The sequence below is a fragment of the Mustela erminea genome, chromosome 13, assembly GCF_009829155.1.
Source record: "Mustela erminea isolate mMusErm1 chromosome 13, mMusErm1.Pri, whole genome shotgun sequence".
In the NCBI taxonomy this organism is placed as follows: domain Eukaryota; kingdom Metazoa; phylum Chordata; class Mammalia; order Carnivora; family Mustelidae; genus Mustela; species Mustela erminea.
In genome coordinates this window covers 61,331,257-61,352,562 of record NC_045626.1, presented here as the reverse complement: position 1 = coordinate 61,352,562, position 21,306 = coordinate 61,331,257, and the positions used below count along the sequence as shown (strand labels likewise).

The following is a 21,306-nucleotide window of genomic DNA, read 5'->3' as shown; positions in this document are numbered from 1 at the left end:
CTCACTGAGCCTAAAGTTAGAGAAGGAAAGCAAGGCTGTGAGCCCATGTAGTGGATGCCACAGTTTACAGACAGGCTATGATTTTATCATTATTATGTCCAAAAAACTGTCCTTAGAGGCCAAGTTTTCTTCAATATACACCTATAACATGCATCTCTCCATGAACTAAACCACCTCTCCAAGCAGCATTTGGTCATAGGTCTCTATGATGATGATAAGCTGGAAGGGAAACACTTCCTGACAAAGGCTGGTCTTGACCATATTCTAGGCATAGCCCAGTCATTTGTGCTCATTATTTGTGCCGAAGTTACAGGTTCTAATCTCAGCTACTCGTCTCATCAGGGGTGCTATCTTCAATCAACCTGTGCCTATTTTTGCCCACCTGTCAAAAGCACTTCATAATAGCAACTATTTTATAGAATGGTTTGGAGTCTTGAATACGATTATACAGCTAAAGTGCTTAGAATATGGCTTGGCACAGAGTAATACTCAATTGCTATCATCCTGAGGAAGTAGAGATAAGGAAACTTAGGCTTATATTCATGGCATACTTAGTCAAGACTGGATGAGTGGAGAAAGCAATCCGTAAAGGTCGAGGCTGATTGTTTCATACACAGGAAAAGGGGCCAATAGTTTACATGGTGAAGGCAACTCAGGATAGGAATGGTGAGCAGGGTGCGTAGTACTAGTGCGGTTTGTATGCTCCCACCTGAAAAATGGTACTTACTCCCTGATACAAGCATAGGCCCAGGTACAGGCTAAAAGAGGATCACCCCCATAAGGAGAGCTAGAATGGGAAGACACAGGCTGTATCTAAAGCCAGGTACACAGAGCAGCTGGAATTCCAAGTACAAGCAAGGAAAATGGGTGTAAAGTCCTCGGTCGAAGACAAATTCAGGAAACTCAAGAGATATACAGCAGAGGCTGCTGCACGTTGGCGAGAGGCAAAGGGAAGAACCAGGAAGAACTCAAATAAATTACATAAGGAGATGCATGAGGCAAGAGTGGCAGGAGGTCTTAAACAAGCAACAGGAAAGTAGACCTGTACCAATACCTTTCTTTTCAGTGACAGCTGCCTTTTATCTGTGATTTTTCTGGAGTGGGGGCTTCTATCTGGTCAGTCTAGATGCTCTTGAGGTGGTCAGAGCACAGTCTCTCCCCAGTTACTAGGCACCATCGCTTTTGCCAGACCACACACGAGAGCCAAGGAGGCCATGCATCAGTTCAAGTCACAAGAGAACCTACAGTGACAAAAGGAGATCCCAAGAAACCACAAGGTTCTAGCCCCGCAAGCCACGGAAAGTAGTCTCCCAGAATCTCCTGGCTTAATCTCAGTTTCCAATCTCACCACTCCTCCCACTCAAGGAGAACCCCCTTCCAGGGCATGTCAGCCAAGAAGCCACCCAGGTTGCCAATCTATGTTGAGTACCAGCACAGTGCTGGTGTCCCAAACATCTTTATAAACAACAAGAGATGGGAGAAACTGCATTTATCTTACCTCTTTTCCATAAGCATGCTATGGGTAGTTGGAAGCTGCATTATGACCAGTGTCCTGGACAGGAAGTGAGTCCCAAGTAATGAGATCATTGTTAAAATGCCCTCGAGGCAATGGAGTTGCTTACCTGTAGGGCCTTGGTTTTGCTGTGTGGGATCCACATGCTTATAGCCAGCAGCACAGAGGCTGTGTGGGGTACCAGCTGGCCACCTGAATGCAAACTCTCCCGCGATGGGCACCGAACCAACATTAATGGGGTACAAGTTCACCAGCATGCCCAACTGTGGGTGTACCCACTTCGCCCCAAATCTGCCCTTAAGTCGAATAAGACCATTACTCTTCCTCACACACATGACTATTTCCACCTTCCCATGCATTCTTTCTGCTTCTTTTCCTCTCCATCAAACCCTGCTCAAATCTGAGCTCCTCTGATAAGCTCAACAGTATTGTTTTTTTTTTCCCCTACATGTCTATTTTTACTGTGCGTAAATATAAATAATATAAAAATTACTACTTTAACCATTTTTAGGTGTACAGCTCTGTGGCATGAAGGACATTCATAGTGCTTCACAAGCATCACTGCCATGGTTCATTCTTTTTTCGTTTCTATAACATCCCAAAAGCAGGATGACATAAAAACTGGTGAGGTTAACAGGCAGACATGTAAAAGTCTGTATTTTCCAAGTTAGAAAAGAGACAACACTCTCTGACAAATGCTTACTGTGTGAGTTCAGTTTCAAGCTTCAAATTCCTCTCTCTCTCTCTCTCTCTCTCTCTCTCTCATTCTCTCTGTTCTTCATGCCCTGCATTGATTTCTAAAGGAAAAGGCCTGTTTCTCTCTGCTTCCCTGCATGCTTAGGATCCAGCTCAAGCACAGACAAACCTGTGTTTCAACTCTGGCACCACAGCTTGCTAGACAACATGGCTTCAAGTAGCCTGCTCTGGGCCTGTGTTGTTCCCTTACCAATAAACCTGGGATAACACACATACCACCCAGGGCTGTCGCGAAAATTGAATGAGATTGCATATGCAAAAGCACCTGGCAGAGCAGACAATTAATCTTCACTCCTTATGTCAGCTCTGTGAAATGGTGTATCTGCGATCAGGGATAACTAATTCCAAAGGGCAAGGAAACCACCCTTAATTTTCTGAAATTTTACCACAGGGGGGGGAAAAAAACAATAAATTTAAATAATAAGACTGGATGGCTTCCCGTCCTCTGAAGGGAAGGAGCCCTGAGCCCAGATACTACCTATGGGTATGCGGGACCACGCACGGTCATCCTGGATCTGGAACCAAGAGATGCTTTCCTCACACTGCTCTGAAAACATTCTAAGGTACTGAAGTCGGCTGAGAGGGGAAAATGTCCATGTTACCATATTCACTGTTGTTGCTTAAAATTTGTAAATAGAACCAGAAAACATCCACCCAGATGTCACAAATGTTTATTTTTTAATCCCCCTCTGAGCTGTCACATTTGAACATAATGTCCTGAAATAAGCACGTGCAGACCTGTTACTCCAACTTAGACCCTTCAAGGCACACGTCCATGCCTATGAGGACCTCACAGAGTTGCTGTCCTAGAGGCCTCTGAAAAGAAACCACCACTCAGGGTTGCCTCTGAGCAAGCAGGTCGAGTGAGTGGAGTGCAGAGACAGAAACCATAATTGGGTGGAATATAAATGAGGGAGAAAGGAAACCATATGCTGGAGACTTGTAGAAGCGGAGAGGCCAGGGCTTTGAGCAAGAGTCCACAGCCTCTCCAGACCATGCTCCCAGCTCCACAAAAGCAGTGAGGCATCTGCTCTGTACCCGAAATCTAGACCGTGAGCTCCAGGGAGAGAGATCATATCAATCTGTTCTGAACACCTCACAGATGTGGCATGAGCTCCCATCAAATGTTTGCTAAATAAATCCTTGGTTTTTCTCAAGCCTTGACTTGAGAAGGCTTCTTCTCCCGGTGATGGGAGAAGAAAACCATTAAATGAGCACCAGCTATCTGCTAGGCTTATTTGATACTTCACATATGTTAGTTACTTCATTTAATCTTTATAAAATCCTACTGAGTAGTTCTTATAACCCCCACTTTGGTGTTGTAAAATGTATGGTCCAGAATGTTTAGCTAACTCATCAATATCCACTGAACAGGAATTTGGAGGAAAGTACTACCCATCACTGGCTGCTTCTCCCTGGAAATCATGCCTCCTCTGGCCTCTGAGTTCATCCTTCAAGGTTAAGCTCAAGGTAGTTGAAACAAAGGATTCTAAAACCTCTGTACACCAATACAGCAGGAATCTAGGACCCAAGAAAGAAATTCAAGAGGTCATATGTTGAAGCACTCACCTGCTTTCTGCCAAAGTCTTTGATTTCTGCAGAGCTAAACCACTCCTTTCGAGGATAACATAAACATCCAAGTTTCAGAGGTATCGTGGACAAAAGCCAACATTTTTCAAAGAACCTAATGAGATTTGTAGGTCATTTTTGACCTCAGATATTCAAGAACAAGGAATTCAACTTAAACCAGTGCTGATTCCTTATAACCAACATTCAAACCAGCCTTGACTTCTGTGTGTTTATACTAAAAGCTAGCAAAGAGTAACCGCCATCACTTTGAATCACCCTTTAGGATGCTCTGCTCAAAAATTTAAAAAGCTAGGAAATGGAAGGCTTCAGCAAAATAAAAATATATGTCAGATTAAATAGTAATTATTTATTTATTTTATAGACAGAGATCACAAGTAGGCAGAGAGGCAGGCAGAGAGAGGGGGGGAAGCAGGCTTCGCACCCAGCAGAGAGCCCAGTGCGGGGCTCGATCCTAGGACCCCGGGACCACGACCCAAGCCGAAGGCAGAAGCCTCAACCCACTGAGTGACCCAGGGGCCCCATTTTGACTTTATAATTCCTATAATATTTGTTTTGATGTTATAGCTATTTAAAAGCTATCAAAATGAGGAGTTCATAACTATATTTTATTACACATATTTAAATAACCTTAAAATACATACAATTTCCAGCAACACTGAAATTGTTTCGTGTCCTTATTTAAAATGGGTATATATACTTCTCAGGCATTAGACTACCATAATGCCTCTAAAAAAGATAATCACATCTATCACAGTAGGAAAATTCTAGAAACAGTGCAGAATAGTTTAGAGGGAAGAAAATGGAGATACTTTCAGGACTTATTAAACAAAACACCTTAAATTGTGCATTATTTACACATAGAAATAATGTTATTAAATAAGGGTTAGGTTGTAACTGAGGACCAGATGCCAAGCAAAATAGCACAATGTAAAAACCAAGCACATACCCACAATATGTTCTGAATGCTCTCTTAATAAATCCAACTTCCCTCAAGCCAGAGCATGCAAGATTTTACAAAAAGCTATTATTATCAATCATTTCTACATCTATTAAATTGCAAGCAGGAAGATCGTCTGGGCTTCTCCAGTGCACGTCACCGAAGATCTCATGGAACTAATACAGACCCTGACGTCAGAGAAAAATGATAGAAGGATAAAAGTCTAAGGGAGATGGAAAAACATGAGTAAAGGATTGATATATTTAAAAATGTAAAAAAAAAAGAAAAAAGAAGTGGTCCAGTTTATCCAGAACTTCAGTCGCAGCAAGAGAATAAAGGAAGAAAACTCCAGGGAACTTTGAACTACAGGCTGAGGATTCTAGACTCTTTTTAGGAAGCGAGAAGGAGCCACGGAAAGTTTGGGGGCAAGAGAAGGTATCATTAAAGCTGCACTTTAAGGAATGCTGACAGAACTAGAAAAGGGGGGAACGGAGGCAGGAAGACAGACTGCCTCATTTCCCTTTTCTCATCTGCAACACTTCGCATGTGTCTGGCGAGAGTTCTGTAAACATGGACTCAATAAAAGCTGCCCCAATAGGGGGCTGCTTCACTAGCACCGGAGGACAGCGACACCTCAACTACCGCTAGAAGGAGGGCAACCCCACAGGCTGGCAGCATGTGCTGTCCTCTGTTTTCCTTTCTTAAAAAGCCCTGGAGGTCTTGTCATTTGGGAAATGCTGCCCATACTCTGCCCATCTGGGACCTTCATAATGCAAGTCTCATGTGAAAAACTTTGAAAAGCTCTATAGTTAAGAAACCACTTTAATTTGTTCTTCCAGAATTTGGCCATGAAAAGCTCTATAGTTAAGAAACCAATTTAATTTCTTCTTCCAGAATTTGCCCATGAATCCCCCCCCCCCCGCCCCCACCAAACCACCACCCCTCTAATCGTGGAACAACTCTCCTAAAACAAGCATCCTCCAGGCAGGTCTAGAAAGTGTGGACTAAGCTCAGCCATGGTCAGCACATGGGCAAAACCTCAAAGCGGTCAGTAATAAGCTGTAAGTCAGGTCAGGATCCTTCAGGGCTGTTCAGAGTCCTCTGGTCAAGCCTCCAAGTAAAGCCGCAGAGTCCCAGCCCTCTAGCTAGCGTGAAAGGATTCCATGCGGGGAAGTAAGCATCCTGACGGTTCAAGTTAAGTGGTTCTTCCTTTTTGATCATTAGTGGTTAAGAAAACCCAGTCACCGAAATCCATACAAGAGCCCTCTTTCAGACACCTGAAGACTATTAAATCAACTTTTGTCCTTCTCCTTTATGAGCGAAGTAACCTTACTATATTTAACACCTAGGTCTGATTATCCTTTTCACAAGAAAGATGTAAATTCTAGAGGAATTTGGTTCATTATTTAGACATCCAAGGATATATGTTTCTTCTAACCCAGAACGAAAGGATTCCAAAAGCCCAAGACACTTAGTTATACAAAACAGTATTTTAGGGTGGCATTGAGGGTGGGAAAGAGGCAGAAATCTGAAACCAGCGTCTTCTTTAGGATATAGTAGTGATAACCCAGGCTGGATGCTCTCCAAGTCATCAGAGAGTACAGTAAACCTCCGATGAAATCTCCATCACTATTAGGATGCTTCATCAGAGAGCTGACCAGCCCAGTCTGGAAGGAGTCCCATTTCTCCCTGCCCAGATGCACTGGGGGCCGGGGGTGTTTTTAATAAGAATCTGATCTTGCTGGAGTCTGTCCATGTACATTACTGCTTCCATGAACTAAAGCCTGGCAGAAAGACTGCCCAAAAGAACAAAAACATCGAATCCAGGACGCTTAAGATTTCACTTGCACAAATGAGATCTCAGCATCGTTGTCCTAGTTCGTGGCACTCAGGTAGCCTTGTAGCGTCATGCTCTCGAGAGCTCCATAAACATGCACTGATCCCATGACACCGGGCAGTGCAGGCAGGCCACTTCATCCCAGCTGAATGGCAGGGACTGGCCACAGCAACTATGAACAGCGACCAGGAAAAAACTGAGCTCAGCACAGTCTTAGAAGCTAGGAACAATCAATCCCTTGGAAAATTCAATCATAAAGCTTAATAAGGTTCACATCTTTGGACTCCATAATTCTGATTCTGGGAACCTAACCTAAGAAAAGGGCCCAAACCATAGGAGAGATTTTGCACAATGGTGTTCGTCAAAGCACTATCTGTAAGGACAAAAGCTGTCAAAAGCTGCGTCTAGTAAGAGCACAGTTTAAAAATTCAGGTACACATACATAAAAGAATACTATGCAGCAAGTTTAAAACTATTTATAAAGAAAATATTAGGGTGCCTGGATGGCTTAGTTGGCTGAGTGTCCAACCCTTGATTTCAGCTTGAGCCGTGATCTCAGGGTTGTGAAGTTGAGCCCCAAATCAGGTTCCGTGCTCAGCGGGGTCGGGGGGTGGGTTCTGTTTGGGATTCTCTTCTTCTCCCTCTGCCCCTCCCCCCACTTCTGCATGCTCCATGAATGAATGAATGAATTAATTAATAAAATATATTTTTTTAATGCTCATAATGTAATGTTAAAAGGGAGTGATCAGGTGATAAAACAGAATACATATTATGAACAGTTCTACAGAAAGAAATTTATCCAGGAAAGAAAAGATTGAAAGGACATAAGCCAGATGTTAACAATGGAAAGCTTCATAAGGCAAGACTGTATATATGGGTAATTACTTTTCTAATTGCAGTTTTTCTGTGCTTTCCAGATTTGTGTATAATGAACAGGTAGTACTTGTAAAGGAGAAAATTAAGGGTTTTTTTTGTTATAAAATAGTATCTAAATGATTAAAATCATTTCTAAATTATATGTGCGTAGGGGCACCTGGGTGGCTCAGTTGGCTAAGCGTCTGCCTCCAGCTCAGTTCGTGATCCCAGAGTCCTGAGACTGAGACCCGTATAGGGCTCCCAGCTCAGCAAAAAGCCTATTTCTCCCTCTACCTCTGCCACTCCCCCTGCTTGTGCGCTCTCTCTTTCTCTCTCTCTCCCCATTAAATAAATAAAAGCCTTAAAAAAAACCACACACAAACAAATTCTGTGTGCTGAGAAAATTTAAAACAATATATAAATTCCTGTATGCAAGAAAGAAAATCAAAATTAGGAGGATGGATTTGTAATATGTATCCATGTGTGCACACCTACATTCACACATGAAAGAAGACGTAAGAGGGGACTTTGAAAAACATGGGCAAATGAGCACTGGCATGGTGAGGAAGTGGCTTCCAAGCTCCCACCAGTCATCACAATAATTGCACACACTCCAAAACAAGCAGTGGGCTTGCCATGCAAACACAGCTTCGCACTGTCTCCCAGGCTTCCCTCCCAGCCAGACTGCAGCCCCTAAGCCCTTCTTTAATAGGAATCCTGAGCCCCCTAGGTCACAGAGGCTAATACCATCAGCAAGAGTATTTAAACATAAAACATAAACTGACCAATCTTTTTAAGTGGAGGTATGGCTGTTGGTTTCAGCTCAGGTCATGATCTTGCTGTTGTGGGATGGAGTCCCACGCTGGGCTCTGGACTCAGCATGGAGTCACTTCAGATTCTCACTCCCTCTCCTGTCCACTTACTTGCCCACCCGCTCTCTCTCAAATAAATAAAATGTTTAAAAAAATAAATAAAAAAAGAATTCAATTACTTCTGCTGAGTAAATGGGACCCATCAGTCCCTTTTTTCAATTACAGACTCTCCCAGCCCACCCTTCTCCTCTAAACACCACTCCTTGGACAGTGGTGGCTCTCGAAGCTTGCCAGGCTTTCATATGCACTGGGTGCTTGGGCATTGTGTTAGGATCCAAGTTCTGGTTTAGCGGGGCCAGGTGACGCAGAGGCTAATTAAATCCCAACCTCTGATGGGAGACCCAGGCAGCGGTAAGCCTCCCTAGGGGACCAGCTTAGTGTAACTGCTGGCTTTGCTGAGTGTGTCCCTGCACCCATAACACCGGCACACTAATAGCGCCTCGGAGTTGTGCTAAAGAGGAGTTAATGCAGATAAAGCACAGGGTAGGTTCTCTAAAACACTGGCCGTGGGTATTATTTTACTACTGCTACCAATATGATTATTATTCAGGTAGATTGATGCAATTAGGAGGAGGCCAAATTTGTAAGGAAACAGAGTCCCTGGGTAAACTCTAAGTTAAAAGAAGTTAAGGAGATATGAGCTGGGGAGGAGCCCTGAGCAAATTGGGAGGAGGTGACCAGGGTCCTGTGCACAGCCCACAACCAGGGTAGTAACAGTAGTAATTACAGCTGCCACTTTCTTGGGCCTTCACATTTCAGGCGCTGTCCTAACTACTGTGAGTTCTGCAGGCAGAACCCAGGGGTTTCCGTTATTCAGAGTCAACTGCCTCAAGGTCCCAGGCATAAGCCAGCCTGTGATCCTGACAGGGGTGGGCAGAGCAACCCAATAAGTGGTGGGGACCAGACAAAACTGCATCAAGGGTGAACCATGGCAGACCAAGGCCTGTCTCAGGAGAGACTGTGTCTAGAATCCAGTGGAGCACCACTGTCACCCCCGACCCCCTGATCGGGCCCCTCTAAAGAGCTGACTGCAATAAGGCAGGAGTCTCAGGAGCCAGGCAGGAGGAGGCAACAACTACAGGAGCTTCTCACCCCCCGCGTTGGCAGTGACACAGCAGGGGAGTGTGGGGACTAGGCTAGTCTACTTGTTGAACCATGGGAACCATGTGCTCTTACTCCAGTTCTTTCCATTCCCGCTTCCTCTCAGAATTGCCTTAAGAGCTTCTTTCCATGCATATCCTGGGTGCCTTTCCTCCCCAGCTGTCTCCCAGGGAGTGGGGAAGAAGAGCTTGAAGGGCCTGGAGGTGCTTAACAGAGGTGCTCCCTGTCACAGCCCTGTGTGCTACCCGTCCACACAGAAGAGTGGAAGGGACATTATGTGAAGGAGAAGCTCACGTGACTGAAACAGCTGAAGTGTCCCCAATAAGGGAGACAAGAGGGTAGGGTTTCCAGTCAGCCAGGCTGGAAGTCTGAAGATAGTTCTAAAGCACTCAAATGTGTGTGCTCCTCTGAATCTACATTTAAATACTGTTTCATTCATTTTCAAAGGGCTGTGACCACCCTAAGAGGACCTTCCCCAGTACAACCTCCAGGACAAGGGCTCCCATGTTACTGGCAGATACTAACCAAAGCCTGGAAAGCATTAAACTCCATATTCAGCATCTCACACAGGTGGTCTCTTTTTCCCTCAGAGCAGCACCACTGAGAACTGAACATGACCATCTTCACTGACAAATAGGCAAAGGGAAACATAAAGGAGCTCAGTGACTGTCCAAGAGCAGAGCTCTAGTCAGAGAAGAAGGCAGAGTCCAATCCAAGTCTGTGTGGCCCTCAGCCCAAAATTTCATGATTATCCTACCATCTTTCCTTTAAAAAAAAAAAAAACTAACAAAAACAAACACAAAAACCTCTTTCTATGTTGAAATGTTTCTTCTGGATTCCATGAGTTTCTTCAACTTCACAGCCCCCATTTTATAAATAAGGAGCCAGAGGCCCAGAATGATTAAGTGCCTCACTGGGATATTAAGTGAATAGGATAAGGAACAAGGACCCAAATTCAAAAGGCCCTGTGTTTCAGGCCATGGCTTTGGGGTATCAGCCAAAGTGATTCCCTGTAAAATGTGATAACTGGAAGCCAGCGTACAAAGCAACGTCAAAGAGTGATGTGGGGATTCCCCATGAGCTCACTTATATGAGAAGAACCCCAGCTAGGAGGCCAGTTCAGCAGAACCACCTCCCCACCATCATTTGCACATGAATACAAAAGACAAGAAAAGCTAAAGATGGGGAGGGAGAAGTTACTCATCATCAATAACTTTATTCCCTCAGTCTTCCTAGTTCTGTGAAGAAAAACACAGCCCCCTGCCCTGCTCTACAAGTGACATTTCCTTTAAAGAACAATGACTCGCAGGATATTGTGTGCACCACATTACTCGACGAAAGCAGAATCATAAAATGTCAAATCCTTTTTCAAATTCCAATTTAGAGAGCAGAAAAACATACTATTATTTTGTCAAAATCAGTTACCATGGCAGCCTGAGCCCCTTGGCTCCGTATGGCCTTCAGTTCATAAAGGCAAACGCACGCTCATTTCATAGGGATGTTTGGTATTTTATTACCTCCCAACTCAGAATTGAAACAAAGTTTTAAGTGTGAAGGATTCTCACCTGTGAAAGCATTTGTGGCCTGAAAATCAGCTTCCTGCATACTGCTCCCCAGACAAGCCTGTGCTCCAACTCTTAAGCTATCCTGGCAAGAGGAAACTGCCTGGGCGAGGCCTCAGGTCACTTCCATCTTGGCTTGTCGGAGTCCATCGCTCTGCCCCGTCCGGCTTTTGGTAGCATCTGATGCCCACCTGCCCTGCTCCCAGACCCTGAGAGCGGGCAGTACCTAGGACAGCACCCAGTCCAGCAACGTGCACACTTGGGGCACACAGTCACGTCAGCCGTCCAGCCAGAGTGAAGGCCATGGTGAGCCCAGGAGCAGAGGAAGCTGTCCCGCTGAGACCTGCTTTCCCACCTTACAGTGAGGCCCTCCTCAGCCACTTGGCAGCCAGCATCCTCCACGGGTCTCAGCCGCTCTAAGGGAGCTCAGTATGGTCTGATCTGCTGCTCTCTGTGCTTCGCCTCTCCCCTTGCTGAAATTAAAAAGAAAGAGATCACTTTCCTGATGACTTGCAGGAGTATTCAATTTAGTAGACCCATAAAGATTAAAAAAAAAAAGAGAGAGAGAGAGAGAGAGAAAACGCCACTCAGAGTGGTAATCATGGCCATGCTATGGGCACTGGGGGAGCTCTCGGTAGGAAGCAGGTGCAACATCTTTTTCTGAGTGTCTGTGAAGGTGGCAGGGAACAGAGGTGGCTTTTACTTGCACTCCAGAAAAAAGACAGCAGAAGACAGCATTCTCTGCTCTAAGCCTCGCTAAAAATGGCTATAAAGGTGACATAACATTCAAATGTCTTCCCCCCAGTCACATAGTTCATAGATACCCTGAAGAAGAAACCCATTTCCCAAGCTTGTTCCTGAGGTGCTCTCCCTGTTTGTGCTCTCTGTCTCTGTGTCAAATAATTTAAAAAACAAAACAAAACAAAAAAAAACTTTAAAAAATGACTCTCAAGGGGGAAGACAAAGGCCTGTAACAATATTTTAAAGAGTAAAAAGGAAAAGCAAATTTAATCTGAAAATTTACATTACATGTTACATAACAATAAAAGCACTTTACAAAATACTTCCCAGATATTTCAGTGTTGTTATATTATATAAGAAGCAACACTAATAACATGAATGTTAGGAGCCCAAAGGATGAGACATTTTAAAAGAGAACCTGAATAGGAATCTCCAGTACTAGAGTAAAGAAAACCTTTTTCCATTATCGTCACTTCACTCTAATCAATTTACATCACTCTTTCGAATATATAACCTTCATTCCTATTTTTCATCATCAAACTAGAGGGAAAAAAAATAATTTAAGAAAACAGCACATAACAGAAAAGTATACTCCGTTAAGCCTTCTTGTTGTAAATATAAAGTAATAGAGGAAAATATCACTAATACCGACTAACTATAAGGAAGACCTTATGTATTAATGAAGCACTATAATTATATTAAGAAATTCAATTGTATTGCCCTCATGTACCTGTAGTATCACAGTTAATTAATAAGGTGTAGCATACCATGAGTACATAAACTTAATAAATAGGTAAAAAACTTATTTAATTAAAAAATCATTTATGCAAATAATGGTTTTGAAGTGCTTGAAAATGCAACAAAACATTTTTTCTCTGAGTTGAAACATTCCACATAAAATGACCAACACACACACTCAGCCTCCTAAAGTCCTACATTAACTTCTAAAGTAAACCTAATCACGTGTATGATACCTTTCAATTTTAGGAAATGAAATTACCATAAAAAAACAAAACCCACTTGCTCTATAACACCTTGATTTTCTTTGCCCTTTGCTATGGTGCTTTCAAGGTACAGAAATGTTAGACTTTATTTGTTCTCTGTTTCTAAACTCAGAGACGATCTGAAGTGTGAGAAGGTGTGTGTTGTTGCTTTACTCTGGGCTCTCTATTTTACCTTGTTTCATTGAAAAAAGTACGGTTACCTCACTTTATCTTTTTAAAGATCTTATTAATTTATTTGTCCAAGAAGAGAGAGAGAGACAGAGCACAAGCAGGGGAATGGCACACGGAAGGAGAAGCAGGCTCCCTGCTGATCAAGGAGCCCAATGCTGAACTTGATCTTGGATCATGATGTGAGCTGAAGGCAGGCATTTAACCAACTGAGCCACCCATTTAGTACTGCTCCCTTACTTAAAAAAAAAAACAAAAAACAAGCTATCCTATATCACATTTCAAATGGCCATGGGAAAGACTAAGGCAAATGTGGAGAGAAATAGAACAAACATATTTTTTTTTCTTTTCTTTCTTTTACCATATTTATCACATTCACCAATTCTTAAGTTCTTCTAAAAGAGAAGTATGGTGACAGGTATGTAACAGCTCACTGTGGGGGGGGGGGGGTCCCAGGCATAGCATTGGCATGGATTTTTACGGCATGATGTGTGTGGTTCCCAATAAAGACCAGATGGACACAACTGTATTATCTTACTAAAGAATGAATTTTGTATTCCTGCAAATACTCAGGCTCCAATATATGTAATTTTTAAATAAAAATTTAACTGTAACTGCCATAAAATGTTTTCTTAATAGCCACTAACAACACAGATACCCTTTCTAGAAATATACAAGAAAGAGGGGCGGGTACCCAGGACCTGGAGACTATTCTGTTCAGTAGGGGACATCCAAGACAGGGCCAGGAACCCAGCCACACTCAGTAGGAGTCAGATGACCCAACAGGGTAGGGCACAAAGGTGGATGATTAGGACCCAGAAGTAGCAAAGCTTAATTACCAACCAAGTTCCACAGCTTGATAACCAACCAAGAATCAGCAACAAGGCAGAGAACAGAACAAATGGAACCGCATCCACTTTTCCCATCTAACCCTCTCCTAGGGCTCTTGCTCATGATTCTACTCACCTTCCAGTCTCAGCTCAAATGACCCTCATCAGAGAGGCTCCTTTGATCGTCCCCCAGACTAACTTCAGAGCCTGGCCACCCCGCTTCCCGGCACTTGCCATGGTCATGGCCACATGCAGGGCTACTGATCTCTTAGCCCCCCATCTCTCCTGCTGGACTGTAAGTGCCATGAGGACCAGGACAGTGACTGGCTGACTGTCCATTACCCCTCAGCAGCCAGGATAGTGCCTGATGCCTGTGTCTGCCGAATAAACAGAAGAGTGGCTGAAGGCCATCAGTGCTCAGAGGGGTACACACAGAGGTGCTCAGCAAACACTTCCAAGACAAACCCACCCCAATACTGAAGGCAGTATTTCCTGGCTGAGAGGCTATTCTCCAGTGCTGGCTCTGAACCTGTGAACTGGGAGGGCTCTTCCTACCACCCACTGGTCAAGGTGAGACAGTGATTACCAGCACTAGTTCCTAATGCACTCACACTTCACAGAACAGCCTATCCAGTAGAGGCCCTTAAAGGACACTACTTTATTTTATTTTATTTTATTTAGATTTTATTTATTTACTTAAGAGAGAAAGAGTGAGAGAGAGAGCATGAGAGGGGAGAGGGTCAGGGGGAGAAGCAGACTCCCTGCTAAGCAGGGAGCCCAATATGGGACTCGATCCTGGGATTCCAGGATCATGACCTGAGCTGAAGGCAGTCGCTTAACCAACTGAGCCACCCAGGCGCCCAGGACACTGCTTTAAGTCCTCTCAAACCACAGAGAGAAAACTCTGACCCCAGAGAGGTTAGATAATTTCACGCCAAAAACTACGGTACAGTAGAGTAAGGACTAACGCCTGTGTCTCCTGCCCCTTCCACCAACTGTTCTTCCCAGGCTACCTCTGCACATCAGGTAAACCTCCATGGTAAACCCAAATTCCCTAAACTGAAATGTCTTAAACTGAACAATATTCAAATCAGGGAAATGAAGGGGGAGAAAATGAAGAAAGAGTAAAGAGAGAGAGCCTTCGCAGAATAATCCTGAGCCACACATTCAAGAGCCCTCACTATAGCAAGCAGGCTAACATCCTTCTGTCTTCTACACACACACACACACACACACACACACATACACACGTTCTATTTATCCTAGGAAGATGGGTAGGCCTAACCAGAAAATAAATTAATTCAATACTGCACTTGAAAAATGTCATTAAGTCCCTCCCATGACAGAGCAACAGTTACTAAGGAAATAGAGCACACCAAACGGAAAAACATCCCCACAGAAAGGGACCCTTTTTAAAGAGTGAACACCCACAAAACCTAACCAACTAAGTTGTAGAATATGTTTGCTTTACCACTTATTCATAAAAACTTCCATGAAATGCAGTCTCTGAGGAATCACTGGGGAATGAAAACTGCATTCATCAGATCACAGCTTTCACAAAATTACACTGCAGAAATAGACATACAGAATTCAGGAAACATTAGGGTCACACACTAGGCACAAAGGCCAAAACCCAGAGCAAAGTGAAACCACAACCTTTTTTAAAAAAAATCTAGGAACATTCAAAAAATGTGTAGTACATAAGGAATAAACACTACAGTTTCATTTTTTATTTCCTCTCACTGTGGACAGACTGCTTCACTGGCTGAGTGTCGGTTACCTAGGTGATGGCTAGACTGAGCAGCCTAACGGGCTCCAGGCCGAAGGGACTCAGGGAATTGAGGCCCCATGCCTGTGTCTGATGATCTGTCACTGCTCCACCCACCAAAGAGGTCCTAGGGAAAAAGGAATACTGAGAGATGAAGAGACAGCTTTAACCTTGACTCCCTGCCCCCAAAAATCAAAACATAAAAATTAACACATTAAGAATTTGTACTGCACTGCTTACTGAAAAAAATCTCCACTACTGGCTGGCTCACTTATGTTAAAGTGATAATGGACTTCCAGCAAGACAGGTGTGAGAAAAAGTAGAGAGAAGAAACCTGAGGATCTACTTCCGACCGGAGTTTAAATCAGGTGTCACCCTGGGAGAGAGGTGTCACACTTTCTCGCGTGAGCTCCTCTACCTCGTGAACAGAGAGTCTGGACCTCAGCAAGTGCCCATGAGTCTCAACATTTCCTAACAGCCAAAAAGTATGTCCCTTGGACAAAATATGGCCCCTCCCCTCAAGGCAGCCATGGGGCAGAGAGCACCAGACTAGGCATCCTTCCCCCTGGTTCTGGGCCCACATAGAGGACTCAGTCAAGTCCCTTCGCCTGTCAGCCTCCCACTTTCTCATTTGTAAAGTGAGAACATGAAGCCTGAGGTCCCTTCTGATCCCGATTATTCTCCTGTGGCCCTGTCTCTAGTCAAGGGAGACAGCAAAATGTGTATGAAAAGAACATAAGGACCAAGCACAGAAAATATGCACCTAAACCGAAGTCCGAGAACAAGTCAGAGAAATAAGCTGCTTAGACCCAGGGGAGGCTGAACTGAGGTGATGTAGATCCTTCACACTACTTTTCATTTCTTTTTTTTTTTAACTTGATTTTTTCAGTGTTCCAAGATTCATTGTTTCTGCACCACACCCATGCAATACGTGTCCCCCTTAATACCCACCTATGATTCAGGGGTATAAAACAATTTGAGATTGTGTTATAAAAGCTATGAACCCATCCTAGCCCTGGGGAGCTTCATAGGCTCCAGAAAGGCCACCATTTTAGGAATCAAGTATAAAATCTAAACACTCATTACAAATACACACACACGCTGAAGAAGGAAAAAAAAAAAAGCCATTCTATCAGAACATCCTTTAAAATGTCACTTTGGCAAATACGACACTTGATAAATCCTGAAGGATCTATAGTCTGAGGCTCTACTCCAACAGAAGCGGAGAAAGAATCCCCCCAGGTAAGTTAGTAGGATAACTGTCCCTGGTGATTCAGTAAGTTTGCAACTACCTTCTCATACTGTTTAGGGACAAAGGAAGCAATAAGAGGTCATCTACCCCACCCCTTCATTTTATGGAGGAGACTGAGACTCAGGGAGGAGAGGGAATGCATTGAAAGTGACTGAAATGATGACGGCAGCGCTGGGAACAAACCCAGGTGTCGGGCTAGGACCAAGCTCCGAGTTCCCCTGTACACACAGACTGGCCGACAGGAAGAAGCTAAGAAGGGGTGCAGCAGACACCTGTAACAATAGCGAATGGAGATCAAGGAATACTGAGATGATCTCCACTTTCCCAGGCCCAAATTGGCCTAAGAGCACACTACCAACATGCTGAAAAGAAAAGGCAAGGAAGGGTCTGCTTGGCACAGAATCAGAATGTGCACACAAGGTGTGAGCCCATCGTGGTCACCTCAGATGTGAACACCAGCCGAGCCGAAGGCGGCTGTGGGAGAAACCGTTACCACCCAGCCTGGTGCGAGACTCCTTGGTGACTGGCCACACCAAGGAGTTGGGCCCTGAGATGCTCCACACCCAGCACTCTCCCACATCCCAATTGTCTTCAGATAAAATTAGCTTGCAGTGGGCATGATAGGCAAAGATAAAAGGGCTCCCATAGGCAACTAACAAGTGTGAGCAGTAAGGAAGGGGAGCTGTCCTCTGGCTCCTTGGGTAAGAGTAGGAGAGAATAAGGACCAATGAGTTGTTTGTATGAAACAGTGTTTGTCCTCCTCATACATACTTCCCAATGCTCTCATCACCCAGCAATGCCTGCTCTGCCAGTGCCACCACTCACAGCACCCCACGCCAAGCCACTCCCTTCCCCAGCTAGCAGCAGCCTTCCATGGTACACTTCCCATGACTACCCCTGCCCTCTGGCCTACGGAACACTGTATAGGCTGCAAACTCCCCTTCGGCATTTCAATAGTTCTTTGTGGGACTATTACTCAAGCAAAATATTATTTTAGGTGATGGGGAGACGGGAATGAGCAAAACAAACCAAGCTCCTGTCCCCAAAGTGTCTATGGTGTTTATGGAGATATTTCCTAATGGAAACCTTCTGCTAATCTGCATCCTCAGCATTGACCACCATGGAGCCTAGAATACAGCAGGTGCCCAATAAATGCTGGTTGTACAGCACTGAACCATATCTGAGCTTCAGCTTAATTACCTCCTCATAACTCTGCATCAGCTGCACAAAGTGCCAAGGGCATGGTACACAAAGAGACCACAGGGCCCAGGGCACTGTGTGAGGGACGTTCCAGCTGGGCGTCTGGGGCCCAGGCAGTGCCAACCCATCCACCATTTCAAACACACTCAAAGGAGAGCTTTATACACAAACAGGCCAGAGGACAAAAGGCCAGGCTCTGAGTTGGACAACCTTGAGTTCACCTCGTTTGGGGCTCTGGGTGATTTTAGCAGTTACTTAACCCCTTTGAATTCAGTTTCCTCACCTGTAAAATAGAAGCAGGGATGAAACTTCCCTCATAGAATTATTGTATATTTAATGAGCAAGCATACATAAAACAGTGGTCTCTAATGAATGGTAAACACATAAGAGTTGCTACAGTGATTACAACTCACCGTAGCAGACTGATAAACTATGTCTCCAAAGAATATTCCCCACCCACCTTTTTCCAGTTTTCATCTGACCTAATTGGGCAAAAGATGGCATTTTATCTCATAGCTCCTCAGTTGATTTGTCTTGATTTTTTTTAAGTTCTTGAGAAATAAAAATCTAAGCTTAAAAATCACTTTATATCAGCTAAAATTCGTAAGAGGGGAAAGGATACAAAATTAGACAAAATGTGTGGGTGAGTTATTTGGTATGAAATGTGGTTGAACACTAGAAGAAAAAAAATGACAAAAAAAGGAACTTGCCTTTAAAAGGAAAAAGAGCCTCTTGGTATATTCAAATTTTTTTTCATTTTTTCACACTGAAATATCAAATTTAAAAAATAGCAATAGACAGTAATAAATAAATTTAACCAAGGTTTTACATCTCTTTGCCAGATAATAATCAGGCAGGGTCCAATCTTCCGATCTGACGTTCTTCCTTCCTTTTCCCCATTTGGTTCATTCCCTTTGTGAAGTGCTGACTTTTTAAGCCCTCTACGTGCATTTCTCAAACTTCCATAAAGTCCTGAGAACGAAACTTTGCACACAGAAGACATCCTACCAACCACTTCCAGCAGTGTGATAAATCCAGCCGCCTTCTACATAACACAAGATGTTGGAACAGAAACACCAACAGTTTAAAAGCTAATGAAACTTGATCAACAATAAAACAGCTGATACTCCCTATAGAAATGAAGGATCTATATAATTTTAGTTGCTTCCATTAGCAAAGGTTTCCTAAACTTCCCTTGTTGACCAAGCCCAGGCCAGCCCCACATTTGCACCTTTAATCAAACACACAGAGAATGTCTAAATTTCCATTGTGTAGTTTTGTCTTGTTGGCTCATACTCATTTTCTGAAAAATATATTCATTTAGGAAAAAGATAACTTTTTGTTTTATAATTTTTTTAAAGATTTTATTTTTCTTAAGTAATATCTACACCCAACATGGGACTCAAACTTACAGCCCCAAGATCAAGAGTCACATGCTCTACTGACTGAGCCAGCTGGGTACCCCTCTGTTTTACAATTTTTTACCACTTTATATCCACTTTGAGGTGGGTAGGCTTGTATAGGAATACTGTGAGCAAAACAAACCAACATTTTGAAACATTAACATTTCTCTTAGATATTTCCAAATAAAAGTCTATGTTGTCTGGGACAGACAAGAGACATCAGAGATGTACGGTGAGCACCAGAAAGGCTTCTTCCCAACACCTGGGGCCTGTAAGGCTCTGACAGTAGTCAGCTCATTTAATGTAGATGCAGTTGTCGGGGACACACACACACACGCACACACACACACACATTTAGCAATTTGTGCCCTGGCAGAAAGACTCCTCACTGCCTGAATACATTCATTACAACAAAACATAGGATAAGTCCCACTTACCTCCTGAAAGAGAAAACAGTTCCTTCCTATAGTCTGCACAGCAGACACAGACACAGATCCATTCCATATCCTCTAAGAACTTAGACTTCCTCTCAAAATGGTGTTGTTTCTATCATTTAAGGGAACCAGAAAAACAAATGATATATAACGTGTCAAACACCACCCTAGGAAGATCATAGATTCCCTGACTACCTTAGAGAAAACACACGTTCTCACATGAGAGCGAAAAGACAACCTCTAGATCAACCTTTCAGGAATGACTTGGAATTCAACTGGGGAAACTTGTCATTTGAGACATACCAAATTCTGGAAACAACGCATTTGGCCCGGTCAGTTAGCGTTGGTGGAACAACTTAATCTGATCACAGAAATCCAAGGAGATGAACGTTTCAGCAGATGTCTGAAGGACGTAACACAAAATGGTACTGTCTGAGGTTGGCCCCCGGAGCTGATGTCAGCGGCAGCAACCAGTCTGAGAGTGTGACAAACGAGCTCTCGGTGGTACAGTTACGCACAATAATGAACGCTACATCTGTGAGAGGCCCCCGCACACCAAGCTGTTTGATGAGCAGAGCCTGACTCCACATACATTAGGGAAACACTGATAGAGTTTCATATCTTCCTGGAAGGCTGGATGAAGCAGGGCCATGAAAGTGCATCTGTCCTAAAGAGCAGCTGTTGAAGGGCGACAGAGAATTCCGGGGAAAGGCTGCCTGGTATTTAACTAATGGGACTACACAAACCCTGTCCCTGTGTGTTCTAGAGGCCTCCAGCCAAGCAGAAAGAGTTCATTAGACCAATTTCCGCTGCCTTGGTAACAAAGGCCTATGCGTGTGCTCTGACAGACTAAGAGCCAACGAGTGTCATTCATGGGGGAAAGCCCGACGGACAGGTACTGCGCATCCCGCCAAGCAGCCCAGGGGGCAGCAGAAACACGGCCTCCTCTCAGGGAGAACTGGCCCCTCCACAAGCCCAGTGTGACTGGACACAGTCTCCTACAGCACCTGAGGCCATGTGTTTGCCAGATTGTTGAGTCTGTTCATCTTTCGTGGCACTAACCGGCAGAGACAGAAACTCTCTCGTTCGGAGCGGTGTACTCAACCCAGCATCACTAGGCTTGATGCTGAGTCTGCCTCAGCAGTCCACCATCAGATCTGGACAAGAGAATTCCTTCAATACCACCAAGGAAAACTGCAGAACTCTGGCAGCAAGAGTAAATTTTACCAATCAAATGTGAAACCCGAAGTCACTGGTCATGTTCCCGTCACTTGCCAAAGTTAGCTATGCAGTGTCTGTGAGGACTTTCAAGATCTAAATCCACCATGGACCTCACCAGCCTGACAGGCAACTTTCTCCGCATTTAGAACAGCATCTTCTTTCAGTTTTTTCCGTTTTCCTTCTCAAAAATCCAGCCCTATTTATTCCCTTCCCTTCTGGCATCAACAAGTAGACACTGACTCATTCTAACCTCTGCTGTGCA

The 21,306-nt window shown here is 44.0% G+C and overlaps 1 protein-coding gene across 7 annotated transcripts in view; it reads right to left on the bottom strand.

Moving 5' to 3' along the window:
- LDLRAD4 (low density lipoprotein receptor class A domain containing 4) overlaps window positions 1-21,306 on the bottom strand; it is a 414,853-nt gene that overhangs the window by 247,705 nt on the left and 145,842 nt on the right. For 2 of the 7 annotated variants that reach the window (XM_032309436.1, XM_032309435.1), the window contains one exon: window positions 11,027-11,496. The exons of 4 other annotated variants lie outside the window; for them this stretch is intronic. In XM_032309436.1, the coding sequence (XP_032165327.1) occupies window positions 11,027-11,066 (40 nt within the window). In that variant the 5' untranslated portion in view covers window positions 11,067-11,496. The remainder of the gene's footprint in view (window positions 1-11,026; window positions 11,497-21,306) is intronic. One more of the 7 variants, XM_032309438.1, reaches the window with a different exon arrangement.